At 35.3% G+C, this 18,659-nt stretch overlaps 1 protein-coding gene and 1 pseudogene across 5 annotated transcripts in view; one reads left to right on the top strand and one right to left on the bottom strand.

Moving 5' to 3' along the window:
• Usp3 (ubiquitin specific peptidase 3) overlaps nt 1-18,659 on the top strand; it is a 109,293-nt gene that overhangs the window by 32,351 nt on the left and 58,283 nt on the right. For all 5 annotated transcript variants that reach the window (XM_047537998.1, XM_047537990.1, XM_047537981.1 and 2 more), the window contains one exon: nt 3,741-3,872. In XM_047537998.1, coding sequence (XP_047393954.1) covers nt 3,844-3,872 — 29 coding nt within the window. In that variant the 5' untranslated portion in view covers nt 3,741-3,843. The remainder of the gene's footprint in view (nt 1-3,740; nt 3,873-18,659) is intronic.
• Nucleotides 12,278-12,566, bottom strand: LOC124975118 (small ubiquitin-related modifier 2-like; annotated as a pseudogene).

Below are 18,659 nucleotides of genomic sequence, written 5' to 3'. Positions count from 1 at the left end.
ACAATTCTCTAGGTAGGTTTTGGAAAAACAAATAGAAAAATGTCCAGACTCTGCAGGTAGACGTTTCTAATTATAAGAAAGCTTAAATTTAGAAACTTGACTTAGCCTCAGAGAAATATGTTTAAGTAAGTAGCTCATTAACAGTAGCCTGAATTTAGATATCCATTTTACATAGCTGATTGGTTAATTTTCATAAAGGAATAATAATAATGACAAAACATGTAATTCTAGGTGTTGATTGCCAAATGTACTGATTTTTTAGTAATTTTAGTCTACTTTTCTAAAGTTGAATATTCTTCCAACTAGGAAACATAGTTTGTCAATAACATATTTGAGTTACATTTTCTTTCAGTCTTCATAGTACCTCCTATTTATTTTTTTGTGATTGTAGTTAGGAATTTGTGACATATATGTTGAAACTTTCCCTCTTGTACTGTAGGCCAAATGTCTACAGTAGTTAAAATCCAAACTTACATGAAGGAAATATTTATTTTTATGTCAGTTAGTTTATACAAAACTGTTAACCTTTTTCTGGGGCAGCGGCGGTGGGTGCTATGCCAGGGTTAGCCCATGGCCTCATGCATTCTAGGCAAGCACTCTACCACTTAACTATATTTTCAGCCCCTTCTTATTTTATTTTGAAACAACTTACTAAGTTATCAAAGTTGGCCTCAAATTTTCTATCCTTCTGCCTTAGCCTCCCAAGTTGCTGGGATTACAGGCATGTGCCACTGCACCTAGTTCAAAACTGTTAACTTGACTAATGTATTTGGATATTAGCCAATTAAGATTGTTGATCTTAATGTCATCAATAGTCATACTTATAACTTTATCACTGACATTTATAGGAACCATTTACACATCTAGTATATTTGTAATTAAATGAATGATTGTATTTGTACTATGTAAAGATGAGTTTTAAAAGACTCAAAAATGGTAATACCATATATTATTATTTTCAGTATTAATTTTTTATTCTAAAGGTGCTCCTCATCATAAATAGTTCCATTTTTCATAATATGTAGTATAAGAATAGAAATTTAACATGATTAGATATCAAACCTAATATCATAGTTTTTCTTTTTAATTAAATAATGAGTGTTTCTTGACCTATGCAATGATGTATTATCTCAAGATATTTGCTTAATGTGTCCCCTTTCTAAGCAATTCTGCTGTTTGAATTCTCAATAAATAGTAGTTAAGCATAGAAAGAAAAATGCTAATAAAATACATTCCTTCATTTTGAGCCATAGACTAATGTAATCACCTGACAGCCTGTGAAACACAAGTACTGTACTGTTGTTACCTCTATTTATGGATTTGAAAACAAGCCCAGAAAGGTGAATAATTCACCTAAGCTGATATGGCCAGGATGTGATAAAGGCTACTTCTGAACCCAGGAAGACTAGTTTGGGGGCTTATACTTTTAACCATTATTTTACTTTAAAATTCGTTATACTTCACTATTCATTATATATGTATACCCAAGAGTTAGTTGTATTCAAAGCACATTGAAAAAATGGAAAAAGAGCCAGCTATGGTGACGCATGCCTGTGATCTCAGTGACTTGGGAGGCTGAGGCAGAAGGATCTCAGGTTCAAAGCCAGCCTCAGCAAAAGTGAGGTGCTAAGCAACTCAGTGAGACTCTGTCTCTAAATAAAATACAAAATAGGGCTGGGGATGTGGCTCAGTGGTTGAGTGTCCCTGAGTTCAATCCCAGGTACCCTGTCCCCACCAAAAAAATGGAAAAATAGTATGATTAAATTCTGAGTTGAGGTTAATAGTGCCTTGAATGTGTTCCATTTTCCTGGGATATAGAGGCTGGGTTTAAAGTTGATCCTCCCTACCTACCATAACTGTCCTACTTTCCCTAAGGTAAGTGTTGCTTTGGGTACAATAACATGCTTAGTGGTGAAAATGTCATCTGAACTCTGTAAGCTTGTTAATGTTGGTGCCATTTAACCTATATTTGTTCTGTTTAAGTAGCCTTGCCTTCTACAAATTGACTGCTTTCTAGGAACTGTCAAGTTTTGTGTTATAAGGGTCTTTGGAGTGGTAGTCAGTGGTAGCATTGTGTGGTATTTAGGTTAAGGTGTGGATGAATTTGCATGTGTGTATATGAATACTTATTTGATTTCATTTTGCCTACTCTAATAAAATGATATATTACATTTGAGTTGAAAGTGTTATAAAATTTGTATGAACATAATCAGTCTTTGATAATCTTTGTCCATGTAGAAAAATAAGTTTTATAAGCTTAAGATGATTTGTATTTTATTTGGATTGTTTCCAAAGAAATGTGTTTCTGAGTAGAGATGATTATTTGGCATTCAAACAAAAGATCTGAAGCCATATCAATGAGAAAGATAGAGGATTATCCTTCTTCCTGTTTGACTAACATATTTGAACTGTGACCCTATGGAAAATGGTTGAGTCTTTTAATTTACAGAACTTATCTTTGATAATTGCTCAAGTTGGGAGTTACAGCCTAAAAAATTTAGAAAAAGAAAAAAGCTATAGCAAAATTCCCAGCAGAGGAATTTCTAAGTGATAATAATATCAATGGTATTGACATTGATCTGCATGGGTAATACCTTTGCTTGCCTGGCCCTAGTCTAGTGAATAATTAAAAGTAGACTATGTAAACAAGTTAAAAAATTTTTTTTAAAAGAATGCCATCCAAACAACATTGCCCTATGTAAATTGATGATTACACAAATGGTATGCCTTTACGCCATGTACAAACAGAGAAACAACATGTATCCCATTTGTTTACAATAAAAAAAAAAAAAAGAATGCCATTACCAGAGGTGAGACTTTGACTCTCAAGAACCATGAGCCAAAGTAAACCTCTTAGAAAAAAAAAGTTGACCTTAGGGTTTGTGGGTATTGCTTAGTGATAGAGTGCTTACCTACCATTTGTGAGACCCTGGGTTGATTTGTAGCACCAGCCAAAAAAAAGGTTGGAAGATAGTATTTTATTGCAAAAAGTTTCCCATTTTAAGTATTTAGCTTAATAAATCACTGAATGAATGCTCTTTTTAAATTTTTATTTGTTCTTTTTAGATATACATGACAGTAGAGTATATTTTGACATATTATACATTCATGGAGTATAACTTCCCATTCTTGTGGTTGTACATGATATGGAGTTACATTGGTCGTGTATTCATAAAGGAACACAGGAAAGTTATGTCAGATTCATTCTAGTGTCTTTAATATTCCCATCTCCCCTCCTTTCCCTTCATTCCCCTTGTCTAATCCAATGAACTCCTCTCCCCGCATTGTGTGTTAGCATCTGCATATCAGAGAAAATGTTGGACCTTTCGTTTTTTGGATTGGCTTATATCACTTAGCATGATAGTCTCCAGTTTCATCTATTTACCTACAAATGCCATAATTTCATTCTTTATGTCTGGGTAATTGAATAAATGCTCTTATAGTTCTTTCTTATTTCAATTTCATTAACACTTAATTTTATTATTATTATTATTTTTGGTGTACTGGGGATTGAACCCAGGGCCATTCTACCACTGATCTACATCCCCAGCCCTTTTTATCTCTTATTTTGAGACAGGATCTTGCTAATTTGCCAAGGCAACTTGTGATTCTGCTGCCTTAGCCTCCTGAGTCACTGGGATTATAGGTGTGTGACACCATGCCTGGTTTATTATCTCATACTACTTTAATTTTCAAAGCAATATTTATATTAATGTAAACTTTCATTTGGTTTTTGTAAGGTATGTGAATGGCCATGCAAAAAAACATTATGAAGATGCACAAATACCCTTAACCAACCATAAGAAGTCAGAAAAGCAAGATAAAGCTCAGCATACAGTGTGTATGGATTGCAGTAGCTACAGTACATACTGGTAAGTTAATATTTTCTGGAAGTGATCTTTCCTATTCTGTGTGTGCAAATGTGTTCTCATCTTCCTTGCCTTTCCCTGTCTCTAAGCTGGTTGCTTTTGCTGTTCCTCCTTTTAGTCGTGTTAGATTTACAGGGGATGGGAGCCATCAGGAGACCCTTCTTAATTCATTCAGATTTCACTCTGCCTTGTTCCTTTCAACTTCTAGACCTCTTCTTCTCTCCCTCCCCCTGCTCCTTGTCCATCCCAGTAAGCGTCAGGGAAAGGAAAGTCACTGAAAGGAATTTCTTTGTTATTGTTCATTATAATTTGTCTTGTGTTGTTTTAAACTAAAGACTCATATAATAACTTATGTTTTTACTGTCCAGCTAACAATTTATCATATAGTCTTACAAATTTTATCTTCATTGTTGGAAAGATTGTTTTAACAATCTTCCTTCTCTCAGAGCAGTTCTCTTCTACTCTCTGAGAGGTGAATGTCAAGAATTAGTTTTGTATCCTTTCAGGCTATTTTTTTTTAAGTATTTAAACTTTTAAAAAGAGGTTAGAGGCACAGTTGTCTTTTGTAATATAATATACATGTTTGTTTCATGTAAATGATGTTAAATATTTTTGTGATTACTTAGGTTGTTTGGGTTACAAATGAGGTTTAACAGTTCATATCCAATTGGTGTGCACAGAAATCATAAATTTTTGCAGTTTTGACTTTGGTATGAAGCAAACTTCTTCCTTCCTTGAGTAGCAAAGTATGATGAATAATTCTTGTTTTAATCACTTTACCTTTAGTTTTAACAGTTGTTGATATTAAAGGGAAAAAAATGAAGGTGTTAAAGGATGCCTTCAGAAAGAGATTTTCTTGCTGTGTAGTCTTGAATGTCATATGAAGGCAATAATGGGCAGAGAGAGATTTTTAAAGTTCAGATACCATTTTTAATTCACATTTGTGCTGACGTTTTGTGCTAATCCTTTTCTGCATCTTCCTTAGTTTATCATTATAGAAAAGTGCCCATTAAAAAGAAGAAAATAGTCAGTGGTTTTCTGGTCTTTGAAACTTTTATAGGTTTAATCTTACTGAGTTTGGGCCATGAATAAACCTCTTAGGATTTAGACATTCAGACAACCACTCTTTCAGTGATCCCTTTGTGTAGAAGAGACCTAGAAGAGAGCATCTAAAAGTATATGAAGATTTCAATTAAAATCAAAGTTTTCGTGAGAACTTTACACAGCTAATGCTCCGTTTATTGTCATTGGCTGCTGCAGAGCCCTCCTTTCTACTAAAGTTAAGCATTAGCCAGGCTGTTAAAGTATTTCTGATAGTTCCCCTGTCCCTTAGAAAACTAGAATGACCAAGTTACCTGATTTACACAATCATGTTTTTTCTATATGTTTGTAAGCATTTCTGCTTTAAAAATAGCAGAAATTAGCCAGGCATGGTGGCACACACCTGTAATCTCAGCAGCTTGGGAAGCTGAGGCAGGAGGATTTCAAGTTCAAAACCAGATTCAGCAATTTAGCAAGACCCTATCTCTAAACAAATAATTAAAAAGAACCGGGGATGAGGCCCAGTGGTTAAGCATCCCTGAGTTCAAACCCTGGTACAAAAAAACCCAAAAAACCAAAAAACAGAAATTAGGATCATTCTTGAAGTATCTATCACACAATTATTGTCATAAGTCATATCAACCTGTGTATGTACCAGATGTCGAAAATATTCATTTTGATTTTCAGTTAGCAATGTGCATGAAATGCTTAATGGGGAGCTTTGGAAATAAAATTAAAACCTCTGTGGTATATCATGTTTGCAATTGGTGTTCTATCTTTCTATTGGTAAAATTCTGAGGAAATAGTGACTCTTTGAGGGCATTTAAAAAAGTGATTATCTTAATGGAGTGGAATTATATATTCATAGGGCTCATTAAAATATAGATTATATATTTTTTGTTATTTTTTGGTTCATTGTAAACAAATGGGGTACAACTTTCATTTCTCTGGTTGTACACAAAGTAGAGTCACACTGTTTGTGTAATCATACATGTACATAGGGTAATGATGTTTGTATCTTTCCTTCTCCCAACCCCTAGATTATGTATTTTAATGGATTCACTATCTACATTTTAAGGGAATACTTTTATTACTTTGAAACTGGAATTTAATTTGTTTTACATTGATACATTCTGCTAAAGTAGATGTTGTTTCATGGATGAATAGGAATTAAATGGAAAATTTTAAACCTTGGAGAGTGTTCGCCATGGCAGAGGCTTCTTGGCCAATTGCCAATCTTTTGTGTGAAGTTATACAGAGCTGCAAGTGTGTGGATATCCAGAGCTTCTGAATTGCAGGAAGGGATCTGCAGCTGGTTGGTCATATTATCGCCTCCTTTGTGGATTTTAGAACAAAATGCCAGGGAATCACCCTGTAGCATTAAACTATCAGCCTGAAAAGATTGTTGTAAACTGATGAAACTCTAGTTTAAATTAATATTTTCTTCATACCTCAACTGTTATTAAGAAGCAAACAAAAAGAAAATTCCTCTTTTTGAGTGTGTGGGGTATATATGTGTTATTTCCAAGTATATTTTAGATAGTTTTACTTCAGATTATGAATTCTCCTTGTATATAAAATTTTTATTGTGGTGAGTCTGAGTGATTAGCTTCAGTGGTAAGAATATTGGTGTTTTAGGTTAATGTATTTGATTATCAAGTATTTTGACTTTAGCTAATATTGAAACTCCTTTTTTTGCACCATGCTTTGTGCTTTAGAGAATTAAAATACTCTTTAAGACTTACTAGTTTTTCTTTTATTTTCTTTTACCAAGAATTCCTGCCCTGCCTTTTCTTTGCACATCCTTAATGAAATTACTATTGAACTCTTCCCTCTCCCTCTAGCTCCAATTGCAGCTAGATGTAATCTCACCTGAACTTATGTATCTTGGGATATTTGTAATTTCTTGTTGTATGTTAGTTATTTATAAATGTTTTGGGGGACTGAAGAAAACATATCTCAGATCTTTGTATTCTCTCTAGTACTCAGTGTCTGTTTTGTTTGAAAAATTGAGTTTTATTAACTATCTTCCCAAAATGGGGATGGTTATACCAAATCTATAGTATTATGTCCCTGATCATCTTGGAGGACTGAAGAGTCTCAGGACATTTTTCTTGCAGAAGACTTAAATCATGACCTAGGTGAGCTACTTCCTTTTCTTTCCAAGAAGGACACCTTTCCAGAACAGCTCACCTCAGTTCTGATTAAGGAGGGCATCCAGAGAGGAAGCACATACTGTATTAATTAACCAAGTGGATGACATAAAATAGGTCATTACTTCAAAAGAGGAAAAGCAATACCAAAAGGAGTAATTCTAATTTGACACAGGCTACTCCTTGAAGAGATATACGGATTAACATGAAACTGAGAGGTAAATGAAGGTTTAAGTAAAATTGAAAACCTTCCTAAGAAATACACAGGACTAGTGTTCAGATTATTGCTTCTAAGTAATATTTCCTCCCCTTCCACCCACTTTCATCCCCTAACCAATACAAATGGAATTGCATATGATATACATTATTGTGATTGAAAAGAAGCAAAGATTAAAATTAGAAATTTTGATTTAAGTATGCAGACATTTGGAGTTAATGGATTTAAAGTAGTAAACAATTTCTTGACATCTGACATAGTCTTGTCAACTTTGAATCCTTATCAACAATAGTTAAATATATAAGAATGAAGAATTATGAAGGAATATTAAAAGTAAATTACTGGCTGAGTGTGATGGCACACTTCTGTAATCCCAGTGGCTTAGAGGCTGAGGAAGGAGAATCACAGATTCCAGGACAGCCTCAGCAATTTATTGAGGCCCTATCGAGGCAACTTACTGAGACCCTGTCTCAAAAGAAAAAATAAAAGGGACTAGAGATGTAGTTCAGTGGCAAAGCACTCCTAGGTTCAATCTCTAGTACCTAAATAAATAAATAAATAAATCACTGGAATCACTCCCTCCTGGCAGGTAATGTTTTAAACGAAGAAATATGAAGTGTGAATGAATTAATTTGTCTAAAAAATGGCTTGTATTTTAAGATTTTAAGCACTTGTAATAGCAATTTTAATTCACATTAACAGAAATAAAGCTCTTATTTGTAGGTTTAAATTTATACTGCATCTTTTTCTGAGGCAGTTGTGATTTAAAAAGGAATATCTTTTATTGACTCTTCAGGTAAATTGTTTAGAAACAAATTTCCTTCCTTCCTTTTCTCCCTCCCTCCTTCCCTCCCTCCATTCCTCTCTTCCTCTCTTTTTTCCTCCCTCCCTTTTCCATTGGAGACTGGGTCTTACTGTATTGCCCAGACTGGCCTGGAACTTCTAGGTTCCAGGGCTGCTCTTGCATAAGCCTCTAGGTAACTGGAACCACAAGTTCTGGATATACCTGTTGTAAACAGTTAGGAAACAGGGAGAGTTTTGTTTATTTAAAAATATATTTTGAAGTTTAAAAAGAAACTTTTCTAGCAGAGGTGGTCTAAAAATTAAAAGGCTTCATTAATAAGCTGGTATTCATCTGCTTTTGACAAAAGATATACATTTTTTTTCTGCAGGTGTTCTTTTAATTTTCTGTAATTGACTTATATGATGTCAAGACATCAAAATTTAATAGAATAAAATGCCTTTACGCCATGTACAGACAGAGAAACAACATGTATCCCATTTGTTTACAATTTTATAATAAAAAAAAAAGAAAAAAAAAAGAAAAAAAAATGTAAACATACACTTGCTTTTTAAAGGAATCTTTTTTAGATTTAAAAATTTAAAGACCAAGCATGGTGGGGCATGCCTATAATCCCAGCAGCTCAGGAGGCTGAGACAGGAGGATCATAAGTTCAAAGCCAGCCTCAGCAAAAGTGAGACGCTAAGCAACTCAGGGAGAGCCTGTCTCTAAATAAAATACAAAATAGGACTGGGAATGTGACTCAGTGGTCAAGTGCCTTCAGAGGATTGAACTCAGTTCAATCCCCAGTACCAAAAATAAATAAGTAAATAAATAAATTTTAAAAGTTTGCAATATATGAAGTCATTAAAATGTCAGCTTGCTTTTTAAAAATTTCCTCATCTTTTATAATACTGGTATAGGTCAGATTTGCCTCTGAACATCAAGATGAAAAAAATTAAATTCAGTAGAAGATCTACTACTTTAATGGAAGATTATCCTTTTCAGGGGGTACTTTTTGCATAAAATTTTTTATTTTTAGTATAAATGTTATATATGACTTATTGTATAAACAGTTTTGTGGGTGGTAGCTAAAAGTATCTGTTTCTTTGCTGTTGCTTAAAAAATCAGGTTATTTGTATGGTAATTCTTCCTTGTTTCAGACAAGTGAAGAATGGTTGGATTTAGTGTATTTTCTTAGTTAATCAAAAATATGATGTGGAACCTTATGACCTGGGTAATTTCAATAGCACTAACAATAGAAATGGAGAAAAAAATCTTTAGAATTTCAAAGCTGAGAAAGAGGTAACTTTTCTCTGTCTTGAGTATGAAATCTACGCTGTTCAGTACACTAGCAATTGAGCAATTAAATATGGCTAGTGTGACTGAAGAACTGAATATTTTGTTTTATTTTACTTAATATAAATTTAAATAACCATATGTGACTAGTGGGTAATATTGGATAGTGTAGCCTCAACCTTTTAAAATTTAAGATTAAGTACATTAATGTTGTGAAACTTTGAAAACCTTAAGCCAGAAATCTGATAGAAACTCAAAACCACGGAAATATGCCAATTTCACTATTTAAAATAATTACAAATAACTACAACTTAAAAGCAAATCTAACTGGATGTGGTGGTACACACTTATAATCCCAGTGAGTCAGGAGACCAGGCAGAAAGATGACAAGTTCAAGGCCAGCCGTGGCACCTTAGTGAGACCCTGTCTCAAAATAAAAAGAGGTGGGGATATAGCTCAGTGATAGAATGCTGCTAGGGTTCAATTCTACAGACTGCCAAAACAAACAAACAAATATCTAACCTATTAAGGTATATCAATATCAAAAAGAAGGTATGTCCTTACCAAATAGAGTTAATTTCACCTAAAGACTACCAGCATATTTATTATTAAAGGAAACCCTAATCTGGGTGTAGTAGCATATGAGGGTAAACCCAGTGACTCAGGAAACTGAGGCAGGATTCCAAGTTTGAGGCCAGTCTCAGAAACTTAGTACCTTAAGCAACTTAGCAAGACCCTGTCTCAAAAAAGAAAAAAAGAACTGGAGATATGGCTCATTGCTTAATAAGTACACCTGGTTTTAATCCCCAGTACAACAGCAATGAAAAAGAGCCAGGGGTGTAGCTCCGTGATAGTGTCCCTAAGCAACTAAGTTGAGACTTTGTCTCAAAAAATTAAAAAGGGCTGGGGATGGAACTCAGTAGTAAAGTGCCTTTGGATGTAATCCCTAGTACTCTCTCCACACAAAGAAAAGGAAACCCTAGATTATTAAATCATTAGAAGCAAAAACTTTTACACCCCCCCCCCACAAAAAACGGAAAGCAAAGATCATATACTAAATCATGAAATGCTAAAACCATTTCCATTATATCAGAAATAAAACAAATACTTCCTTTCATGATAGATGTGATTGTCATTTATTAAACAATGTCTTGGCAGTTCTAGCCATTGTAAGATAGTAACTGAAATAATTCATATACATATTGGAAACAAAAATATTTCCATTTTCAAATTATATGCTTGAATCCCCAGAAAATCTCCTCAGACTGGAGTAGAAAACAGCAACTAGAATTAATAAGAAATTCTGGAAAGTTGATAGGTGATAAGTATACAAGCACTAGTAGGTTCATTTTTGTTAGCAGTATTCAGTTCAAAAATCCAAATGACCAAACAAACAAAGAAACAAAATGACAAAAACTATCAACTGGATTTAGAAATGTATTAAAGAAAAGTAGGAAACAAATATATACACGCACAAGTACACTTGAATATTCATTGAGAACCTGCCATGTGCCAGAGACCTAGTGTTTAGTGCATGGATCTCCAAAATAATGACCTGACACTATGGGAAGAAAACACATCTTATTAAAGGTTATTATTTGAGGGAATAAAAGCTGTGACAAATAGTTAACATACCTACTGCCAGTGGTCTATAGATTTGATGATTATTTGCAATGAACTAAACAGAGTCTCCTGAACCAATTTTACATGTGTTGTCCTCACTCTGTGTTCACTTTGAGCATTTAGCAGTTTGTATATGCTTAGTTAGATGAACTCACTAATAACATTAAATCAAATCAAATAAAGCAAAAAGAATAAACATAATGAAAAAATTAAGCTTCATTTTTGCCATTTATCAGAACAAACATCATTTGAAATAAGATGTGATTTTTATCCATTTTCTACCTAATTATATATTACAATTATAATTACAACTTGTGTTTGATATGAAAAATTACCTGCCATTTGATGTAGATTGACTACATGATAGTAAAATCATTTGTAATTATTCTGTTCTTAATAGCAGCATGCATGGGATCCATATTGTACATTTAATTTATTAACTATTAGCTAAAAGAAATGTAAAACTATTTTAAGATCATATTTGGTCCAAGGAATTTGTATTTGAGAATAATCTTTACTTAGCCATAGATGATAATGTTGCTTTCACAAGTGTTAGAAGCAAAGATGATAATTCTCTTTTTATTTTTCCTTTTTTTTTTTTTTTTACCTTATTACCTAATCTGACATCTCCAGTATGTTGTCTATTATGACTTCTAAATACTATTTTTTCTTCTTAAACAAGAAGTTTATTTAAACAACAAGATGCTTGAGTTGAAGGGAAAATGATCCAGGAATCTTTTTTTTTTTTTTTTTTTTAAGAGTAATTTACCCCTACTTAAACACAAATTGCCCTACATGTAACAGCTACATACAAAAAAGTTAAATTGTCCTTGGTTTTATAATGATAAATGAAAAACATTGAAATTCTTCATTCGAACAAGGTATGCAAGGATTTTTATGTCATTCAGGTTTTTTGTTTTGTTTTTTGTTAAAAACAGTGAAAGCAAAATAATTTACTGGAATATAAAGGTAAGAGCTGAATGAGCATGCCACTAATGGAGAAAGGGGATAGTTTCACAGAACCAGTATTTTTCCCCATCCCATCTCCACTTAATGTTAATCAAAACATACCATTGGTCATTTAGTTTTTTTTTTAAAGTGCAATATGCTTGTGCATATATACCAGTTACTTTATGTGCAATAAAGGAATGAGGAAGGGGAAAATGAAAGAATAGAGAAAACTATACTGTAGTTGTCAGGATGTGGTGGAACCAAATTGCAGTTTTCTAATTGAGAATGTATTCTTGGTCTGTAAGAACAGAGTTCTGGAGTAAAATAGTAAAACTTTCCCTTTTTAGTAGACACCTCCAATCTGCTGCTAGAACACATCAACTGTATCTTCATCCTCCATTTCCAACTGTACAGGTGTGTCTGGTTTCATTAATTGGCTGCTCATCAAATCGTAATCTGATCAGCCTCATTGACAAAACCCTGTCGTTCACAATAGGCTTTCATTAGTTTACTAAGTGGTGTATGCCTCTTAATCTTAAACGGCACCATAGAACCATCCTGCCCAGCCACATTCAGGTTAATATGATTGTTGTTCTCAGTCTTAATTCTTCCTTGGGCTTTTCATTGATCATGGTGAGCACCTGAGTCTCTTCAGCTGCCTCTTCACAAAAGAGATTTCAGGTCCACATGGAACAAGCACACAGGCAGCTCCAGAAGTGGCAGAAGTGGATGAGGGAGAGGGCACACGCTGATTTTTTTCTTTTTAATGTTCAATTTAGATTTTTCTTAATTTTTATTTTATTAAATATAGAAATGAACCTTTCTCCTTTTCTGATAAGTAGTCTATTAGAAGTAGAGCTCATCTTTACTTGGAGAGTAACCTAAAGTCACTAGATTGAACTTTCAGGTGTAAATTTAAAAACCTAAAAGTTGATTGAATGACATAGGTAGTCCCTGACTTAACGTTTATTTCACATGTGAAGTCCTGTATATATGAAGAGATCCTGAACCTCAGGCTTCTTCTCCTGGCAAAGACTAATTTAATTATCTGAATCCTGCCCCACTTTGTCCTGTTACAACTTAGTGCCTGTTTTTAAGAAGTAAGGAGGAACTTAGCATCACCTGTAATGCTAGTTACTTGGGAGGCTGAGGCAGGAGGAGTCTGTTCTAGGCCAGCCTTGGCAACTTGGCAAGACCCTGTCTCAGAAAATAAAAGGGCTGGGGATGTAGCTCAGTGGTAGAGCATCCTTGGGTTCAATTCATAGTTATTAAAAACAAACAAACAAAAACCAGAAATACCCCCCCAAACAAAACAAGACAAAAAATAAATAGTAGAACTTTTTGCAACACCATTTCAACTGTAGTTTGTGAAACATGTATTTTCACCTAGGGTATTTAGCCATATTTATAACTTTTATTTTGTTTTTTTATTTTTTTATTTTTTGGTCCTGGGGACTTGAACCCAGGTCCTCATGCATGCCAGGCAAGCTATAACTTTTATTTTTAAAATGAGAAATGGATACCAAGTTAGGACCAGTGCACTATATTTTGAAACACAGCCTATAAGTTATGTACTTTTTTTGTACTTGTTATAATCCTCTTGAAGAGAAAATTGAGTGATTAATTAAAATTTTGATCAAATAGCTTCAATACAATTGTAGTAAAAGCAGGAATTGATTTACTCAAGTGCCTGCTTGCCTGGGGACTTTTTTTTTTTTTTTTTTTTTTTTTTTGAGAAAGGGCTTTGCTAAGTTGTTGAGACTGGCTTTGAATTTTTGATCCTCCTGCCTCAGCCTTGCCAGGGGACTTTTTAACACCAGTATTAATTAGTTGGGATAGTTTCCAGTTAGAAAGCAATAATCTCAGGTAAAGTTAACCTTTACCTGAAATTAACTTGGTTTAATCACAACCAAACAGCATTTAAATTTTCACTTATTTCTCACCATTGCCACCTTTTCTTTTTCCTTTTTGTTTTGGGCCAGGGAAGAAGAAGATATCAAAAAGGGGATGTGGCAAGTAGAGAGGGGGAGTGTGCTGTGAGGTTTTTGGTAATACAAAGGAAGGAAACTAGTATTTATGGATTCTCCACCTCATAAAAGATATTCTTAGAAGTTTTGAGCCATGGAAGCAGTTGTTTTTCTTAAATAATAAATAATGAGCCACTTGAATAGCATGGTGAATTCAGACAACAGAGAAGTTATATCCTATAAAGTAAGTATCCCTCTTAGTGACTAAAATAGTGCTTAAAATTGACTCTTGAGAAACAAAGACAGTTGTAAAAACTTTTAAAGTGTTTTTAAGTCAGTGACAACAAATCCAGACAAAATAAAATTTAGTTTTTATAGTTCAATAAAATTACATTAGTTGTCCCTTTATGATATTGGGTAATAGTATAGAATTTTAGCACAGGTAGTGTCTTAGCTGACCTAGATTTTCATTTTACGTGTGAATATACAGAAATAATGCAATTCTAGTTGCCATGTTACAAAATTTTCTAGTTGCCATGTTAGGAAAAAAAAAACAGGTAGAATTAGTTATTTAACTTTGTATCCAGAATATTACCATGTAAACATGTAATCAAATAAAAATATTATTAGAAATAGTTTGAAATCCAAAGTAGTTTTAGGTTTACAGTACATCTTAATTGAGAGGCTGAGTTTTAATCAGAAATATTTCATTTGTATTTAGGTTCACAAAAATTTCAGTTAAAAAGTGAATTCATGCTATTCCAAATATTATTAAAAGTCTTCCAATGAATGGAGTAAAAAAACATTTTTTCTCTAATATTTGCATCTTTGTTGAAAAAGCTATCTCATAAGAACAATATTTGGTTTTATTTGGGAGCAAAAATACATTGGTTTCAAAACATCTGCCCAAGTAAATCCATTAACTTTTGTGATAACTCCATATTATCATGTGAAATACGAAGAAGTATTATTGTATACGCTACAAATCTATCAGCAAAGTATTCTTATTTTTCTTGTAGGTTTTGCAGTCAGTTTATGCAATGCAGTCTATTATAATTAAAATCTGCACATTTATTCATGTTGAAAAATATGTGAAATTGTTATTGATTTATACTGTGAAAAGTTTCAGTTTTAACACAAATTCTTACAACTGTCATAAGCTAGGTCACAAATAAGCTATTCTCTCCTTGAATCTTCAAATTTAGCTCATTCATATGCATTGTGATATGATATAAATGAAAAAAATGTAGATTGCACTCAGATTTCTAAAAATCTTTTCCTGGTTTTACTCTGAGTCTTGACGAATGGCAAACATTTCTTTCGTTTCAAGAAAATTTGGGAGGGATTTGTGAGGGTTTGGGTTAGGCTGGATCCACCTGGAGTAGAGCGAAGCTCTGCCCTGCTTGGATGGAGGCCTCCAGAGAGGAATCAGGAACGGCTGTTGAACATCCACAAGGCACCTGAAAGGCTTTTGTGGTGTTCAGGGACGTGGCTGTGGACTTCACCCAAGAGGAGAGTGGAGGTTGTTAAGCCCTGCTCAGAGGATCCTACACAGGGAAGTGATGCTGGAGACCTGTAGCCACCTGGTATCATTAGAAATTCCACTTTCCAAACCAAAACTTGTTACTCACCTGGAGTGAGGGGAAGAGCCCTGGAGAGAAGAGAGAAAATATTTGCCAGACCTCTGTCCAGAGAACCAACTTTTGATTTAATTGACATTTTTGGTGGTATTACGGATTGAACCCAGGACCTTATACATGCTAGTGTGTTCCTCATATGCCAGCATGAGAAATGAGCCATTAAAAATGAGTTTATGGGGGCGATCCAAGATGGCGGCCTAGAGGGAGACTGCACCTCCAGTCGCTCCACAACCCAGGAGTTAAGAAGGGGAGGCATTGAGAGACTCGGACTGAAGCGGAGCCACGGGTGAGTCTGCCCACTGGGTAAAGCTCGGCCCGGGTGGCAGGCCCAGATAGAGGTGGCTTATCGGAGCCGGGCAGGGCAGCTAGAGTCATCCACAGGCAGTCCTGCGCACTCCGGCGGTGGGCCCCGCCCACACAGCCAGCTTCTCCAGGTTCTCGGAACGAAACTGGCCCGCTAGTGAGAGCCTGTCTGAACAGAGCAGGCTCCGAGTCCCGGAGCCGCTGCAGTGCTGTGTACTCCTGCAAAGAACCAGCGGAGAGCCTCGATCTGCAATCAGCCTCAGGGATAAGGGCAGGGCAGCCGGAGACCTCTTCAGGCGGCTCTGCCCACTCCGGCTGCGGGCTCTCTTCACGGGGCGATCCAAGATGGCGGCCTAGAGGGAGACTGCACCCCCGGTCGCTCCACAACCCAGGAGTTAAGAAGGGGAGGCATTGAGAGACTCGGACTGAAGTGGAGCCACGGGTGAGTCTGCCCACTGGGTAAAGCTCAGCCCGGGGGGCAGGCCCAGATAGAGGTGGCTTAGCAGAGCCGGGCAGGGCAGCTTGAGTCTTCCCAAGGTAGTCTTCCACACTCCGGCAGTGGGCTCTTCCCACACGGCCAGCTGCACGGTGCAGGCCCACAGTGAGAGCATTTCCGCACAGAGCCAGTTCCAAAACGTGGAACCAGGAGGGGGCTAGGGGCAGTATTCTTCGAATGAGCTGCTTTATCAGATTCCTCCAAGACATCAGGCTACTGAAGGCTGGGAGGTGATACACTGGAAATCTACTGGGACACTATAAGCCAATAGTGGAAAACTGCAATATCTCAGGGTCCCACTGACAACTGAAAATTATGAGAAAACAAGGGAAGAAAATGTCCCAAACAAACCTAGATACTACATCAATAAAACCCAATGACAGCACAACAGAAGAAATGTCAGAAAGGGAGTTCAGAATGTACGTAATTAAAACGATCAGGGAAGCTAATGAGGAGATGAAAGAGCAAATGCAGGCATTGAAGGAGGAGATGAAAGAGCAAATGCAGGCATTAAATGATCGCACCAATCAACAGTTAAAAGACCAAATACGGGAAGCAAGAGATCATTTCAATAAAGAGTTAGAGATACTGAAAAAAAAACCAAACTGAAATCCTTGAAATGAAGGAAACAATAAACCAAGTTAAAAACTCCATAGAAAGCATAACCAATAGGATAGAACACCTGGAAGACAGAACCTCAGACATTGAAGACAAAATATTTAACCTTGAAAACAAAGTTGAACAAACAGAGAAGATGGTAAGAAATCATGAACAGAATCTCCAAGAACTATGGGATATCATGAAAAGGCCAAATTTGAGAATTATTGGGATTGAGGAAGGCTTAGAGAAACAAACCAAGAGAATGAACAATCTATTCAATGAAATAATAACAGAAAATTTCCCAAATCTGAAGAACGAAATGGAAAACCAAGTACAAGAGGCTTATAGAACTCCAAACATACAAAATTACAACAGACCCACACCAAGGCACATTATTATGAAAATACCTAACATACAAAATAAAGACAGAATTTTAAAGGCCGCGAGAGAAAAGAATCAAATTACATTCAGAGGGAAACCAATAAGAATATCAGCAGATTTTTCAATCCAGACCCTAAAAGCTAGAAGGGCCTGGAACAACATATACCAAGCCCTGAAAGAAAATGGATGCCAACCAAGAATCTTATACCCAGCAAAACTTACCTTCAAATTTGACGATGAAATAAGATCCTTCCATGATAAACAAAAGCTAAAGGAATTTACAAAAAGAAAGCCAGCATTACAGAACATTCTCAGCAAAATATTCCATGAGGAAGAGATGAAAAACAACGATGCAAATCAGCAACAGGAGGCGCTAGCCTAAAGGAATAGCCAAATAAAGGAGAAACCAAATCATGTCAAAAACAAATATGAGTCAATTGACTGGGAATACAAATCATATCACAATAATAACCCTGAATGTTAATGGCCTGAATTCATCAATCAAAAGACACAGACTGGCAGATTGGATTAAAAAGAAAAATCCAACAATATGCTGCCTGCAAGAGACTCATCTCATAGAAAGAGACACCCATAGACTAAAGGTGAAAGGATGGGGACAAACATACCATGCACACGGACACAGCAAAAAAGCTGGAGTATCCATCCTCATCTCAGATAATGTGGACTTCAAACCAAAACTAGTCAGAAGGGATAAAGAAGGACATTACATGCTGCTTAAGGGAAGCATAAATCAGCAAGACATAACAATCATAAATATCTATGCCCCGAACATTGGCTCATCCACGTACGTCAAACAAATCCTTCTCAATTCCAGAAATCAAATAGACCACAACACAATAATACTAGGCGATTTTAACACACCTCTCTCACCACTGGATAGATCGTCCAAACAAAAATTGAATAAAGAAACTATAGATCTCAACAACACAATCAGCAATTTAGACTTAACGGACATATATAGAATATACCATCCAACAAAGAATGAATACACTTTCTTCTCAGCAGCACATGGATCCTTCTCTAAAATAGACCATATTTTATGCCACAAAGCTACTGTTAGTAAATACAAGAAGATAGAGATACTACCTTGTACTCTATCAGATCATAATGGATTGAAATTAGAAATAAATGACAGAATAAAAACAGAAACTTCTCCAATACCTGGAGACTAAATAATACACTATTATATGATGAATGGATAACAGAAGACATCAGGAGGGAAATAAAAAATTCTTAGAAGTAAACGAGAACAAAGACACATCATATCAAAATCTCTGGGACACTATGAAAGCAGTACTTAGAGGAAGATTTATTTCA

Source organism: Sciurus carolinensis, chromosome 2 (assembly GCF_902686445.1).
Source record: "Sciurus carolinensis chromosome 2, mSciCar1.2, whole genome shotgun sequence".
Classification (NCBI taxonomy): Eukaryota; Metazoa; Chordata; class Mammalia; order Rodentia; family Sciuridae; genus Sciurus; species Sciurus carolinensis.
Note: the sequence above shows the minus strand (reverse complement) of the source record. Positions and strands in the feature narration are given on the sequence as shown.